Raw genomic sequence first — 15,270 nt, forward strand, 5'->3', positions numbered from 1 at the left:
CCTAAGTCATATATCCAATCACAAGGAAGTCAAGAAGATTGCCAGCTGATATTGAAATGAGTTTTGGAGCTATTGAAATACAGTGGTTAAATCACCCTCCTTAAATATTTCTGAATGTTATCTGAATAACTTTCATATTTTACATCATTTTCCTTATTTTGCTCCATGTTTACTGAACATCATAATCAATGAGTCAAGGACCTTTCTTTCACATTGGCCTAAGACTTCATGGCACTGATGAAAATAAAAGTCCAGGGAGTGGAGTTGGGGAAAGAAAAGGAGTCTTCAGATCCACAATAGTGCATCTGTGTCCCTGTGTTCAGTTTCAGAGTCCTTGTCCAGCTTCTGTGAGATGATTTACTGCTGAAGACTATTTGTCTTCCTACTGCTATCTCTGAACAAGCCCAAATCTTCCATGTGGTTAATAAACTTCTTATCTTTTGAATACTGAAAGTAAACTTAATCCTCAGGGTGGTTCAGTCAGCAGACGGGGAGCCTTTGAGATGCTTCTTAGAGATACAGGACAACCAGGTTTCCTGCCCTGTGCTATGATCAATCTTCCCTCTCACGCATGTATGTGTAAGGGCGTTAAAGGTGCTTCTCAGTGATAAATGTCAGTGCAGTCGCAAAGTGAATATTAATTTCAGTATTGTCAAGGTCATATGTGTACCCAGGTTCATTGTTACGGGAATTTTTATTGTTGTGGCTATTTGGAAAGATATTTTATCGGGAGCTCTTTTCATCAAGTACCAGGAGCAGAATTCCTCAACACCCATGTAAATTGCTCAGAAAAGAAGTGCTTTAGTACTGTCTAGTCTGTTAATTGGGGTAATTATTTTGAGTGCCTCAAAAAAGAGCAAAGTGTGGGTTTCGAGGAGCTAAGTTAGGTAGGAACAGAACAAACAGATGATCACAAAATCTGGAGACTAGCTAATGTTCCTGAAAAGTGACTGACTATATATGGGAAAAGAAAGAAAAAAATGCAGGGGAAATAAATGAAAAAGAAAAAAATGACTGTGGTGAGGCCACTCATAAGAACTAGTGTGTGAAAGTATCTAGCTCAGAGACCAGGAAGTTAAGAGGGAAGTAGAGATGAAGAAAAATAATAGATTATGGCTGTCCATCTGGTGTTACCTACCCAGCATGCCCTGTGTATAGTGGAGAACTTGAACCCCAGTGTAGGTGCCAATGCTGTGATATTCACCAGCCCGCTCACCACACTCACACACCTGCCCAGTCTTGCTTCAGTCCAGTGTTCTCTATCTCAGTAAGCAAGATGAAAAACATCCAGCGGTGCAAGTCAGAAATATAGGAGTCATTCTTTCATGTTTGTTTTGTTTTGTTTTAATTTTGTTGAGGTATAGTTAGTTACAATTTTGTGTTAGTTTCTGCTGTGCAGCAGAGTTAATCAGTTACACCTATACATCTATCCACTGTTCTTTAGATTCTGTTTACATATAGGTCATTACAGAGTATTGAATCGCATTCCCTGCACTATACAGTAGGTCCTTATTAGTGATCTGTTTTATCCATAGTAGTGTTTGTATGTCAGTCCCAATATAGGAGTCATTCTTATTGTCATTCTCTCACTGTGCTTCCTCCAGGACATCAAATGCTGTTGATGTTTACCTTCCATACAGCCCTTGAATCCTTCCTTTTCTCTTCCTGTTCATCACCATTGTTCTAAATCAAGCTATTAACCTCTTTCTTCTATGTATAGAATATTCTCCCAACTGGTTTTCTGGCACCTACATTTGCCCCCTTCAATTCACAGTTTGCATCATGGACAGAGTACAGAATGATTAAATCCATCAGTACCTTTATGATTATTAAAAATCAAAATCCTCCCAGAGCATTTAAGGCCCAGTGTGTTCTCATCCCTGATCATCTCTCCCACTTCATCTGGACTGCTCTCCTAGCCTCTTATGGTCCTATCACCTTAGATTAAAATTGAAGAACATTTTCATTGTTTTCCCTGTTGATTCTCTGACACTCTGTAAAAATTGATAACATTTACTGAGTGCTTCCTTGGTACTAGATACTGTTCATGATTTATTATCAGTCTCTACAGTAAAGCCATGACGTAGGTGTTGGTATTAATCGCATTTTAACATAAGAAAATTTAAGCTCAAGAATATTAAATAGCTTGACCCTGGCCACATAAGCCTGAGCAGGGGTACTTAATTTGAACCCAGAGTCACTATACTTGAGTTTACATGATATTAAGCATTTAATAATATGAAAGTTAAGCAATTTGCTTGAAACCTTAGGTTTTTAACTTCAGTGTTTATTTTCAGCAGTTTTTCTGTATGATAAATCATTTGCCTTTGACTTTACTTAAAAATCTCCAGTTGCAATGATTTGAAACCTCAGTCATGCAGTCAGGAATCTACATTACCCACCACATTTTACATTTCTAGGCACTACATTGCTAGTAAGTAAATAAGTGAAAGTCACTCAGTCATGTCCAACTCTTTGCAACCCCTTGGAAAGAGTTCATGGAATTCTCCAGGCCATAATACTGGCATGGATAGCGTTTCCTTTCTCCAGGGGATCTTCCCAACCCAGGGATCAAACCCAGGTCTCCTGCATTGCAGGTGGATTCTTTACCAGCTGAGCCTCAAGGGCAGCTAATGTGTTCCAAAATGAAATTCATCGTAAGTTATGTGCTTCACCAAGGTTATTACCCTTTGGTTGTGTTAGTGAAAAATCTGTTACTCTACTGAAAAGATCTGACATTGAGTTCAGTCCCTGTAATCACTTTTATTATAACCACTACTCCTAGTTCTAGTAGTTTCACCACAAAAAGACTACTTTTAAGATATTTTCTTCAAAAAGAATCATTAAAGTGTTTTCTACTACATTGTCAAAAATAGCAATTATTTAATATAACAACGGGACTTCCCTGGTGGCTCAGCAGTAAAGAATCTGCCTGCCAGTACAGGAGATGCAAGTTCGATTCCTGGGTTGGGAATATCCCCTGGAGAAGGAAGTGGCAACTCACTCCAATATTCTTGCCTCGGAAATCCCATGGCCAGCGGAACCTAGCAGGCTATAGTCCGTGGAGTCACAAAAGAGTTGGACACAACTTAGTGACTAAACAACAACAATATATCAGCATGTGTGTGTATCAGTTTTTGTTGTTCAGTGGCCCAGTCGTGCCCAACTCTTTGTGACTGCATGGGCTGCAGCCTGCCAGGTCTTCCATATGCCCACACACATTTGTATATATAGGTAATATGCAAGTCATATAAATCACACATGTTTTATGTGTTTGTATATACCTACATCAGTATATGTCTACAGACACACACGTGCATACATGTGCACACACACACATATACAAGGACACAGTGGAGTATATTCTGAGTTAGCTAATAGCACCTATTCAAACCAAAAATAAAATGATCAGGTAATAACTGCTTCCTCCAACTAAATCTTGTCAGATGCCTGAGATTTTGGTAATAGAGACCTACCCCTATAGTCTGTGCTTCTTCCTTGCCAGACTACTGTCATATCTCCTAACTGCGTTTTTCAGTCAAGAAGGGATTTTATTATGTTAATAATTACATTGCCTGCAGGCTTTTTGATGTTGCATTCCCCATACAGAATAGAAACAGATTTCACAGAAATATCATTAAAGCTGTTAACTACAGGAGAACAAAAAATTAAAGAGGCAATCAAAGCATGCACTTTATTATCAATAAATGCAAATAGTTTCAGAAATGGTTTGCATTTGAAACACATTCAGTGAGGATATCATTGGCAGTGGAAGCTGCTGCTTAAATAAGAGAGCTTTGTGGCCTAAGTCCATTTGGATCACTACAGATAATTATTTAGATTTCTTGCTATCCATTTTTAAAATAGAACTCAAGAATCATTTTTATATTAGTACATGCATAAGAAGGTAGAGTCACCCTCAGAATTCTGGCCTGAATTGAGGGTATGGGAATTATAGATCATTATTTGAAAGGTAACATGTGATTTTTTTTTTGAATGCACTTATTACTTTGGTTCTTAAAAAAAAAAGAATTTAGTGGCTGCTAAATTAATGATTTAGGAACATTGTATTACACAGTCATTTTGAAGAGACTTTAAATATTCAAATGTTCAACTACATATTCTCTGACACTAACATTTGTCTTCATTTGGGACTACCAGCTGGGAAACATCAGTATAATGGTGAAAAGATATCAGCTTCATTCAGTATTATGATGATAGAGACTTGCCTTGATCCTTCTAAAGCTTTTTCTGTGAAAACCTTATATTCCATTCTTATTTGGAAGAGGTTATTTAAACTCCCATTTTTAGAAGCATATATCTGATAAATCATAATTTGGACTTCAGTGTGCTTAATACAAACATCAAATTACAGTACAGAGAAGTCAGGAAGGTAGACAAATAGACATTAGAATAGCTACAGAGCAAGAGAAAGAAAAGAAAATAGGGTATTCATTTTTCTTTGCTATTTGACTCGATCATCAGAAGCTCTGACATTTGGAAAATCTAAAATACCTGGTAAATTAAAGCAAATGAATTCATATGCCTTTGACTTACCCATGATTTGCAAAATGAAATAGAAACATCTATTTCATAAATGTTTATGTTTTTGAAATGATAGCATTTATTAAAAATTTGTAATGAAATGGAAAGCTGAAGCTGATAACTGTAAAAGTGAAATTATTGCCATGTTTCCCATCATAAAGTAATTAACAATTAAGACAAATGATTTGATGTTAAAGAATGACTGACTGATTTTCAAAACCAAAAGAAACCAGAGATGTTATCTAATCCTTAGGGGCTACCACGTAAAGAATGATAGACCTAAATAATGGAAACTTTGCACCCTACACTTCAAAAAATGTATATATTACATTACTGCAAACTTGCAGACAATTTCAGGCAGTCCATGGGCACCTTGATTCTTGATGCCAATGACTGATCTCTATCATAAGTAGAGTAGCGACAAGAAATCATACCTTCTGACTCTCATCTCAATTAATTAGTTGTAGCTCATTAAACTCTAATATTCCCCCCAAGTCCATCACCTAATCATATATAGAATATAGACACATATCCTGTCTTTGATATATGTGATAAATCATGCTTTATTAAAAATTCAGCCAACTTTATATGCCATTTTTGGGTTAGTACGCAATAAGTTCTCATTATAAAGTACCCTGTTACACTATAAATTTATATATATAGTCAGAAATTATTGTTCTCTGCAAATAGTGACATGTAATATATCTCATTTATTCTAATGTCAGTATTTAATTTGTTCTTAGGTACAGGTATTCTAATGAATTTATGCTGTAATGCAGTATTGAAGTTTAAAAAGGTAGTTGGTTAGGTTGACATTGATTGATGAGTTCTTGCATAGATCGTGCGTCTGTTCAGAAATCTTTCCATTCTTTGAAGAGAAAGGTAACTGGAATAGAAATGGAGAGAAATTAGATGCAATTTGCAACAAAATTATTGTCCAACTGAGAGGATCAGTGGTGATTATGAAAGACATCTTGGAAGTGATGAGTTATACATGTTAAGGTTCTTGACTGACATACCAAAATGTAATGAAATGGAAAGCTGAAGCTGATAACTGTATTGATTCCACATCTAATTTCTACTATTGAACATCTTAAGTCTCCCTTTTTCTCTTTCTGTCTCTGTCTAATATGCATATAATGAGTCACATGTAAAAGTGTATAAGTCATATTCAAGTATAGTTTATAGACATAAATCTGAATAAAGACATAAATATATGAAAATATACTTATGTGCTTATGTGTGTGTGAGCACACACACAAAACAAACACACAGGCCTCTCTTAAAGTTATAATTCAAAAGGGAATAGGGAATTCAGGAATTTGAATTTATAACACTGCTGTGAAGAAAAGTAAGCATGTAATATCTTTTAGCTGTTTTGAACCAAACATATCTGCTCTTCCCTGCACATTTAAGCCATTCTATTAACACTGGATTGTAAAAATGAAAGTACAGTGTTTATTGCATGGCACCAAGCAAGAAGAATCCTAAAGGAAATCAGTCCTGAATATTCATTGGCAGGACTCATGCTGAAGCTGAAGCTCCAATACTTTGGCCACCTGATGTGAAGAACTGACTCATTGGAAAAGACCCTGAGGCTGGGACAGATTGAACACCAACTCCCAGAGCTTGCTCAAACTCATGTCCATTAAGTTGGCGATGCCATCCAACCATCTCATCCTCTGTCGTCCCCTTCTCCTACTGCCCTCAATCTTTCCCAGCATTAGGGTCTTTTCCAACGAGTCAGTTCTTCGCATCAGGTTGGCAAAGTAAGGGAATTTCAGTCTCAGCATCAGTCCTTCCATTGAGTATTCAGGACTGATTTCCTTTTGGATGGACTGGTTGGATCTCCTTGCAATCCAAGGGACTCTCAAGAGTTTCTCCAACACCACAGTTCAAAAGCGTCAATTCTTTGGCCTCAGCTTTCTCTATGGTCCAACTCTCACATTCATGCATGACTGCTGGAAAAACTACAGCCTTGGCTAGATGAACCTTTGTCAGCAAAGTAATGTCTCTGCTTTTGAATATGCTGTCTAGATTGGTCATAACTTTTCTTCCAAGAAGCAAGCATCTTTTAATTTCATGGCTGCAGTTACCATCTGCAGTGATTTTGGAGCCCCCCAAAATAAAGTCTGCCACTGTTTCTACTGTTTCCCCATCTATTTGCCATGAAGTGATGGGACCAGATGCTATGATCTTTGTTTTCTGAATGTTGAGCTTTAAGCCAACTTTTTTCACTTTCCTCTTTCACTTTCATCAAGAGGCTCATTATTTCTTTTTCACTTCTGCCATAAAGGTGGTATCATCTGAGTATCATCTGAGGTTATTGATATTTCTCCCAGCAATCTTGATTCCAGCTTTTGCTTCATCCAGTCCAGCATTTCTCATGATGTACTCTGCATATAAGTTAAATAATCAGGGTGACAGTATACAGTCTTGATGTACACCTTTCCCGATTTGGAACCAGTCTGTTGTTCCATGTCCAGTTCTAACTGTTGCTTCTTGACCTGCATATAGGTTTCTCAAGAGGTAGGTCAGGTGGTCTGATATTCCCATCTCCTTCAGAATTTTCCACAGTTTATTGTGATCCACACAGTCAAAGGCTTTGGCATAGTCAGTAAAGCAGAAGTAGATATTTTTCTGGAATTCTTTTGCTTTTTTCTATGATCCAACAGATGCCACAAACTAATAGCACCCATATAAAGAAGTTGAACATAACTGACACATGTTGTTTGTTCTGATGGCTCCACTCATAGGTCATTCCCTATCTCCCACTCTTCTTGGGCCTCCTTATTCCTTTAGATATAACAATATTGAAATTAGGCCATTTAATAACCTTAGGATGGCCTCTAAATGTTTAAGTAAAAGGAAAACCCAATTGATCTGGCAAACTGCATTATTCTCTAATTGTAAGAAAGTGCCCCAGCCGCCCCAGCCGCCCCAGCCTTCAGTAACCACCACCCTGATGAGGCACCAAGAGCACAGCAGGACCCTAAACCTGCAAAAGAATGGTAATCCACTGAAGCCTCAGATGGTGGTTAGCCTGTTTTTTTTTTTTAAGCAATGAAGTGTTTTAAATTAAGATATGTACATTTTTAGACAAAATGCATGCTACATAATAGAATATATATTTATAATAGAAAATATACTCTCTAATAGAATATAGTATAAACATAACCTTTCATGTTATGCCTTGGGGTGGCTTCCGTTATTATAATTGCTTTATTAGGGTGGCCTGGAACCTGATACACAACATCTCCAAGGAATGCCTCTAGGTCTGTACAGTTGTTTCTCAGTATCTGCGAGGCATTGGTTTCAAGGCTTCTCGTGGATACCAAAATCTGCAGATGCTTGTATGCTTAGTTGCCTGGTCATGTCCAACTCTTTGCAACTGTAGCCCACCAGGCTCCTCTGTCCATGCAATTCTCCAGGCAAGGATGCTGGAGTGGGTAGCCATTCCCTTCTCCAGGGGATCTTCCTGAGTCAGGGATCAAATCCATGTCTCCTGCATTGGCAGGTGGGGTTTTTGCTGCAAAGCCACCAGGGAAGCTCAATCTAATCTAACCTAGTGGAATCTAATGTAAGCAAGTAACTCATTAATCAGTGCCAGTCTAGCCAACTACCTTTTTACATATAGGTATAGATATGCAGTCTTATGGGGCTTCCCAGGTGGTGCTAGTGGTAAAGAACCTGCCTGCCAATGCAAGAGACTTAAGAGACATGGATTTGATCCCTGGGTCAGGAAGATACCCTGGAGGAGGAAATGGCAACCCACCCCAGGAAATTTCTTGCCTGGACCAAGGAGCCTAATACAGTCCATAGGGTTGCACAGAGTCAGACATGACTGAAGCAATTAGCATGCATGCAGCATACAGTCATATATATATATAAAATATTAAATATATAATATATGTATAGATATGCATATCTGTAGTATCTGCATGCCTGGATACAACCAACCTCAGATCAAAAATACTGAAAACATATTTATAGTGACTAAACAACATATTAGATTAGATTACATTAATTGCATGTATATTGTTATACATGGTAAACATATATTTGATAATTCTTTGATGTGATGTTTATATTTACTTCGGACAACATAGGATTATGGTATTTATCTTAATATATGAGAATGTTACAGAAAATCTACCAATTTAATCAAATCACAAAATAAAATATATTTTAAAACAAAAAGTTAAGGTATGAAGTAAGTTTGTTCTTAAATGCCACACTTTTTGAGAGAAAGACAGTTGAAAACTTTATACCAACTAGTTGAATGTTAGCTGTGAAACAAATAGTGTTGTGTGTGAATGCTTAATCTAAATGTTCTGAATGCTCCTTTTTTCTTCTGGTGGCTGTTATCTCTGCCTCAGATTCTTCTGGCTTCCAAAGCACACCTTTTTCCTCGATGGTGTCTAATGATTATTAGGAAAGGAGAATAATCCAATTGGTGACAGAGCATTGGTATGGACACTACCAGTGTGTCCTGAATCCAAATTATGACACTTACTTACTGCCTAATGATCCCCTGTTGGTAACTAAGAGAAGTCGCTCAGTCGTGTCCGACTCTTTATGACCCCATGGACTGTAGCCTACCAGGCTTCTCTGTCCATGGGATTCTCTAGGCAAGAATACTGGAGTGGGTTACCATTTCCTTCTCCAGGGAATCTTCCCAACCCAGGGATCGAACCTGGGTCTCCCACATTGGAGGCAGACGTTTTAACCTCTGAGCCACCAGGGAAGCCCAAGCCATAGATACATACAGACAAATTAAGCCATTGGCAGAGTGCACACAGACTCCTATGCATACAACAAAGATGGACAAACATACCAACTTAAGTTCTCATCGGGTGTGTAGGAAAATGCAGTTTTCTCATCACTCTTGGTAATAATTCTGAATCAACGAAATCAAATGTGTTAGACTCTGTACTATATTTTTAGGCTCGTGACTTACCATAGCATTTATATAAAGTCATTCATTCAACTCACATTTGTTGAATACTTTCTGTATACCCAGCCTTGTGCTTATCCCCATGAAGAAGACAGCTGCCCTTATTATTTGGGAAATTAAGCGTGGGTTTGGACCATTCTCTCGACAGCCAGGACACTCAGCAGCCTTGGCTGGAATCATCAGGGGAGAAGGATGACTAATGTTTGTTCTCGTGGGAGTGCTGTCTTGACTCTGCCTTGAGTCCCTGTAGACTCCTCTGCCACAGCGCCTGATGGAAGTGCTGATTCCCCCATCTCAGAGTCACAACACATCCTCCCATCCCACCCCACGTGCCCCACGTAGCCCCCTCAGCTAGTCCTTCTGGATTCTCGGGGGGCTTGCTCTGGCTGCAGGGGTCATTTCTAGATTCTCTCCCAAGTCACACTAGGAGCCTCAGGAAACTATGAGAGTGACATTGGTGCTCCATACACCCCTAATCTCTTGGCAAGTTTGCCACTGACTACCTGTGGTGGTGCAGGTGAAGTGCCAATTCATCTTCTGCCTCTTTCCTCAAATATTGAAGACAGTTTGAATTGTTGCCCATCACCCCACTGTGCTCCAGTGAAACAGACAGGCAGAAAGTCCCCAAACACTGCCTCCGCTTCCTTTCTTCTAGACACCTCCTGAAAACCTTCCTTGAACGTGTTACATCTCTCAGCAGGAGTGATGGCTTTGGAGTCTGGCTGTTTTAAAATCTGAATCTTTGCTCTCAGAATAAGCTTGTGGCTCAGCTAGTAAAGAATCTGCCTGCAATTCAGGAGATCTGGGTTCGATCCCTGGGTTGAGAAGATCCCCTAGAGAAGGGGAAGGCTACCCACTCCAGTATTCTGGCCTGGAGAATTCCGTGGACTGTATAGTTGATGAGGTCACAAAGAGTCAGACATGGTGAGTGACTTTCACTTCCACTTTAGTAGGCAATGCCCTTTCCACTTTAGCTGTGAGAAAGCAACAAAGAATACATTAAGTCCCATTCAGTTAATACTTTACGCATCAGTGGGCTGCAGGAATATGCTCTGTGGAAACTTTCACGATCCTGGTTACCTTACTTTCAACATGTATCTTTAGCAGGTCATTCAGTCTCATTGCTTCCGTGCCTTTCTCTGTCTGCCTTCCTTAGAAAGATAGTAGATCCCAAATCAGAAATACTCCTTCTTGAAGTGTTCGCATTGTCTTTGTGAATATAACAGTAATCAAAGAAACATGCAAGTTATTAATGTTTTTACTACTTACTGTTGTTAAAATATTGTACTTTGAAAATTCAGCTGAAGCGTGTGTCTGTGTGTGCTCATTCTGTCAGTCGTGTCCAACTCTGTGTGACCCTCTGTAGGGTCAGGACTGTAGCCTGCCAGGTTTGTCTGTCTGTGGGATTATTCAGGCAAGAATGCTGGAGTGGGTTGCCATTTCCTCCTCCAGAGGATCTTCCTGACCCAGGGATTGAACCCGTGACTCCTGGATCTCTTGCATTGACAGGCAGATTCTTTACCACTGAGCCACGTGGGAAGCCCCTCCAGTTGAAGAGTATCAGGAGGCACATTTGAGTTTGCTTTCTCTCCCCATGGAACAGAATGTCTGCTTTATTATAATACAGTTCTAACTGCATCACTATAAACTGGGACACTGGCAAGACTCACCACTGTTTAACATTTGTCTACTAAAGTTCTGTTTGTGAAATCAAGGATTTCCATAGGAAAAGTACTCCTTTATGGAAGAATACTGAGATGAGGATACTTTCTTGAAATGTCTGTCAAAATACAACTGTTTGGGAGGCACAGTTCTCCCTTCAGAAGAAAGAAAGAACACATAGAAGAAGAAAGGGGAAGGCAAGAATAACCCCTACGGAGATGGATTAGAATGGGTGGCATCTCTATGGAGTCATGAAAGATAGCATATGCATCTGTACATGTGACTATACATATGTTCCTGAGAGGTTTTGTCTGTATCTGTGTATACACATTCATGTGTTAAAGAGCACAGTTCCAGTGTAGCATCTCCACACAGATTGTTTGTGAGTTGCAAGCAGTGAAGCAGGGGACCAGAGTACAGGAGGACCACTTAACCCTATAGTGGAGAAATCGGACAGCACCTTGACCTAGTTCACAAGATTAACATAAGTGAGGGTTGAAAGATCTCAGGCCTCTGGATACGATGCCCTGAGAAGGACAACATGTTTCAGCCTGGGATATATAACCTAAACTCAATCGGAAGAAACAAAGACAAACCTAAAATGGAGAACGTTCTATTAGTTAAAATAGGACTATATTCTTCAAAAAATAAATGGCCTAAATGGTAAAGAAAGGCTTTGGAACAGTTTCAATATAAAACAGACTAAACCAATATAGTAGTGAAGTTCAAACTTGACCATAAGCTGGATCCTCGGCTAGAGATGAAAATGCTGCATAAATGACAGCATAAATGCTGCATAAATGACATAAATAAACTACCAAGTCAGTTGACACTGTTTGAATACAAATGATGATTAGTTAAATATTGTTTTAATACAAAATGCTGAAGTTGACAGCTATATTGTTCGTGTACACATTAATTCTTAAGAAATATGCACTAAAGAGTTTAGGGGTAAAGAGCCCTGATAAGTGTGGCCTAATCTGGACAGGTAGATAGATAGATAATTGAGAGAGAAAATGATAGTTTATAGAACAAAGTGTTAACAATAGGTAGATCTGGATAAAGGGAACAAGGGTATTGTATGTACTATTCTCATTCTTCATGTTTTCTGTAGGCTAAAATTATTTCCATGTAAAATTTTGAAGAGATTATTAATAACCACTTGTTAACCTGAAAAGGATGCAGTTGTCCGTAATAAGGATTCTTGGGATTTGAAGACTGATGGGGTAGTGTATGAAGGTGATATCAATGCCAACCAGAACTCTTGCCTTTCCCAATCAACAGAAATTGATAAGAGGCCAATCATCCTTTGTTTCTTGAGGAGACTTTTAGCCAGGTGCAAGCATTGCAGCAAAGGGACTCAGGTCCCAGCCTGTCTCAGCAGAAAATACTTGTTTTGAGTATTCCTCCCCCACTCCAAAAGTGTGAGCAGTAATGCCTGAAGGAGCTGGGTTCCATGGAACAAATTCTGAAAATGATCCAGAGACCCAGGTTCCATGCCGATCTAAGAAGTCTATCATTGGATGTCATGTCAGCTGGGGTTTCACATGATATTATGCTATGGAAGTTCAAACTCAGAAGAGATTGATTAGAGGCCTAGAATGTATGTCTGTCCAAAGCTAGGTGGTATCTAAGGCTGGCGGGGAATACACAGCATGTTTAAGTTAAAGTCATTGCTATGCTTGCAATGATGGGCTATTTATTTATTTTGGATTGGAGTAATTAGCATGGTTATTGCATTTACCATTTGCAAACCATATATTCAAGGGTTATGAGCAAATAAAAAATTGTGAAGAAATTAAAAATTTGCATATCTAAAATGAAGGATTTTCTTAACTCATTTCATAGCTCATCTCACCTGATCTTATGTTAGGCTTTGTATAGTCTTTAATAAACAAGCTTTTTATCCTTGATTAAGTAAAGTAATAGTTGCAAGAGAAAATGGAATGCCAGAAAGTGAAATTGAAATTAAATCTTGAAATTAATTTAAAGGACCCAGATTTGGGCAAGATTGTAAAATGATGAATTCAATAAAGACAGTGTAGTAAATTATCCATGACCGTACTGCCTACTTGAATTATAAGTAGGACCATGATGTACAAGTACTCTAATTGTGTTTCCTCTTTTCCTTCTGCAGTTAGCAACACACAGGCAAAGGCATACTGGCAAAGGAGAAAATTCTCCATACTAGGACTTTAGAAAGAATCCCACTCTTATTCAGCCATTACGCTAGTCATTTAGACTCCTTGACCAGTTTCCTCAACTGTTAAATGAAATAAGTAATTTAGATTAATAATGTAAGCCCTGTTCTGAATTGTCAAATGAATGATTCTAAAATTTCAGTACTTTCTGTTTGTGTTCCTTGTGTTTACATTCTTATACTATATAATTCTAAAAATAGTACATGGTGCTATATTTCCCTTAACTGTAACAGCTGTAATTCTGTTTGTTTCGAGAAAGAGAACCTACTTGTACTAATCAATTTCTCTTGTAAACAGTGCAAGTTCCAGGGCCAGTAGAAAACCTGCAAGCTGTGTCGACCTCACCTACCTCAATTCTTATTACCTGGGAACCCCCTGCCTATGCAAACGGCCCAGTGCAAGGTTACAGATTGTTCTGCACTGAAGTGTCCACAGGAAAGGAACAGGTAGGCGAGAGAACGGGCCCCACTCCTACACCTCTGGAAGAAACTGCAGGAGAACCGCAGGCTCTTGATATAAGCCAGTATCCAGCACATTAATTGGCTAGCCGGTCAGTTTTAAAGTAACTGGTATTGAAAATGTAAAGTAATTGAATTCTGGTGGGCAAATGGGCAATGAGGTGAAATCAATAAAAAAGGATGCCGATGTTTTGTTTGAATATATAGCAGTCTGGGTTTGAATAAGCTGATCTGATCCCAGAAAAATATTTGCATTTCAGTCCTTATCCTAAGAGATGATCAGTCATATTCGGTGACCTCAGTGAACCTGCTTTTTCATTCACGTATTTAATGTTAATTCTGGCTTCTTGTTGTTTTCTGTATACTTTACTCCTGAAGACTACGTTCCTCCTTTCATTTTTGCTTCTAATCTGTGGTTAGCACAGATCCTGGAAAATAAGCAAATTAGATTTTCAAATAAAAGTAAATGAACCTTTATGGAGACACATGAAACTGGACGATTCTGTTTTGTTAACATGTGTATGACTATTGAGATGTTTACTTCCAGAGTCTCAACTTCATGTAACAAAAGATACATAGCTAGTGGGTAGTTAAATAGGAAGGGCCCAGAAGTGATCTTGAGATACTGGTGTTCTTAAGATGTGAAGTCTGCCCAGCATAGTGTGGTCCTCACGCTTTCACATATCTGCAGGATAGATATTTTTCATTAAAAAAAAAAAAAAAATTTGCATTAGTTCTATCCACAGCAGTTCCTAGGTATATCATGAGAGTGATGAAGAGATCCTCCTTTGCAATCAGTCATTCCATGTTTGTTTACTGTTCCCAAGCTATTTCACTCTTATTTTTAGCTTTCTATTCTACCCTTTTTCCTACACATTTTAGTTCTTCAATAACGCATTTTACCAATCTATTTAAATAATATGACCCAAGATAAATGTGAGTGTGAGAATCATTGGGAAGAGTGACGTAATGGGTCTTCTGGAGCAAACTGGCTCTCATTTCTCAGTCAACTTCACCTCCAGCACCTCATTTCTCCAGCTGTGAAGTGCTGGAAAGAATTCCAACTTAACCTCCCAGCATTTTGAGAGAGAATTAATGTAGCAAAGTATCTGTCAGTTTCAAGAGCCATGAGTGTATTTCAGCAGGAGAAGGAAGAATTCTATTGCTTCTTGGGAAATTAGTCCATTTCGGGTACAGGAGCAACTCTGTTCCTGTGGCTTCACGAGCTGCCTTCTGCCTGTCAGAGTTTTGGTGTGGGTGTTAATACAACACACTAGTCAATGTATTGGCTGGCGTTAAACCAATTGGAACTTAATGACTGCGAAGACAGCATGGTGTTAATTTAACTAGGAGTCTGCAGAGGAGTTCGCTTTCTAGTGGAGGAGTGTGTGTCCCCATTTCGGTTTTATAACAACTCATAATAAGGCTAGAGTGTTGCTTTGTGAAT

The 15,270-nt window shown here is 38.7% G+C and overlaps 1 protein-coding gene across 1 annotated transcript in view; it reads left to right on the forward strand.

Moving 5' to 3' along the window:
• The window catches only part of DCC (DCC netrin 1 receptor), an 813,847-nt gene that overhangs the window by 444,384 nt on the left and 354,193 nt on the right, over positions 1–15,270 (forward strand). Inside the window, 1 exon segment of the mRNA XM_068993780.1 lies at positions 13,663–13,811. Coding sequence (XP_068849881.1) covers positions 13,663–13,811 — 149 coding nt within the window.

Source organism: Capricornis sumatraensis, chromosome 21, assembly GCF_032405125.1.
Source record: "Capricornis sumatraensis isolate serow.1 chromosome 21, serow.2, whole genome shotgun sequence".
Classification (NCBI taxonomy): Eukaryota; Metazoa; Chordata; class Mammalia; order Artiodactyla; family Bovidae; genus Capricornis; species Capricornis sumatraensis.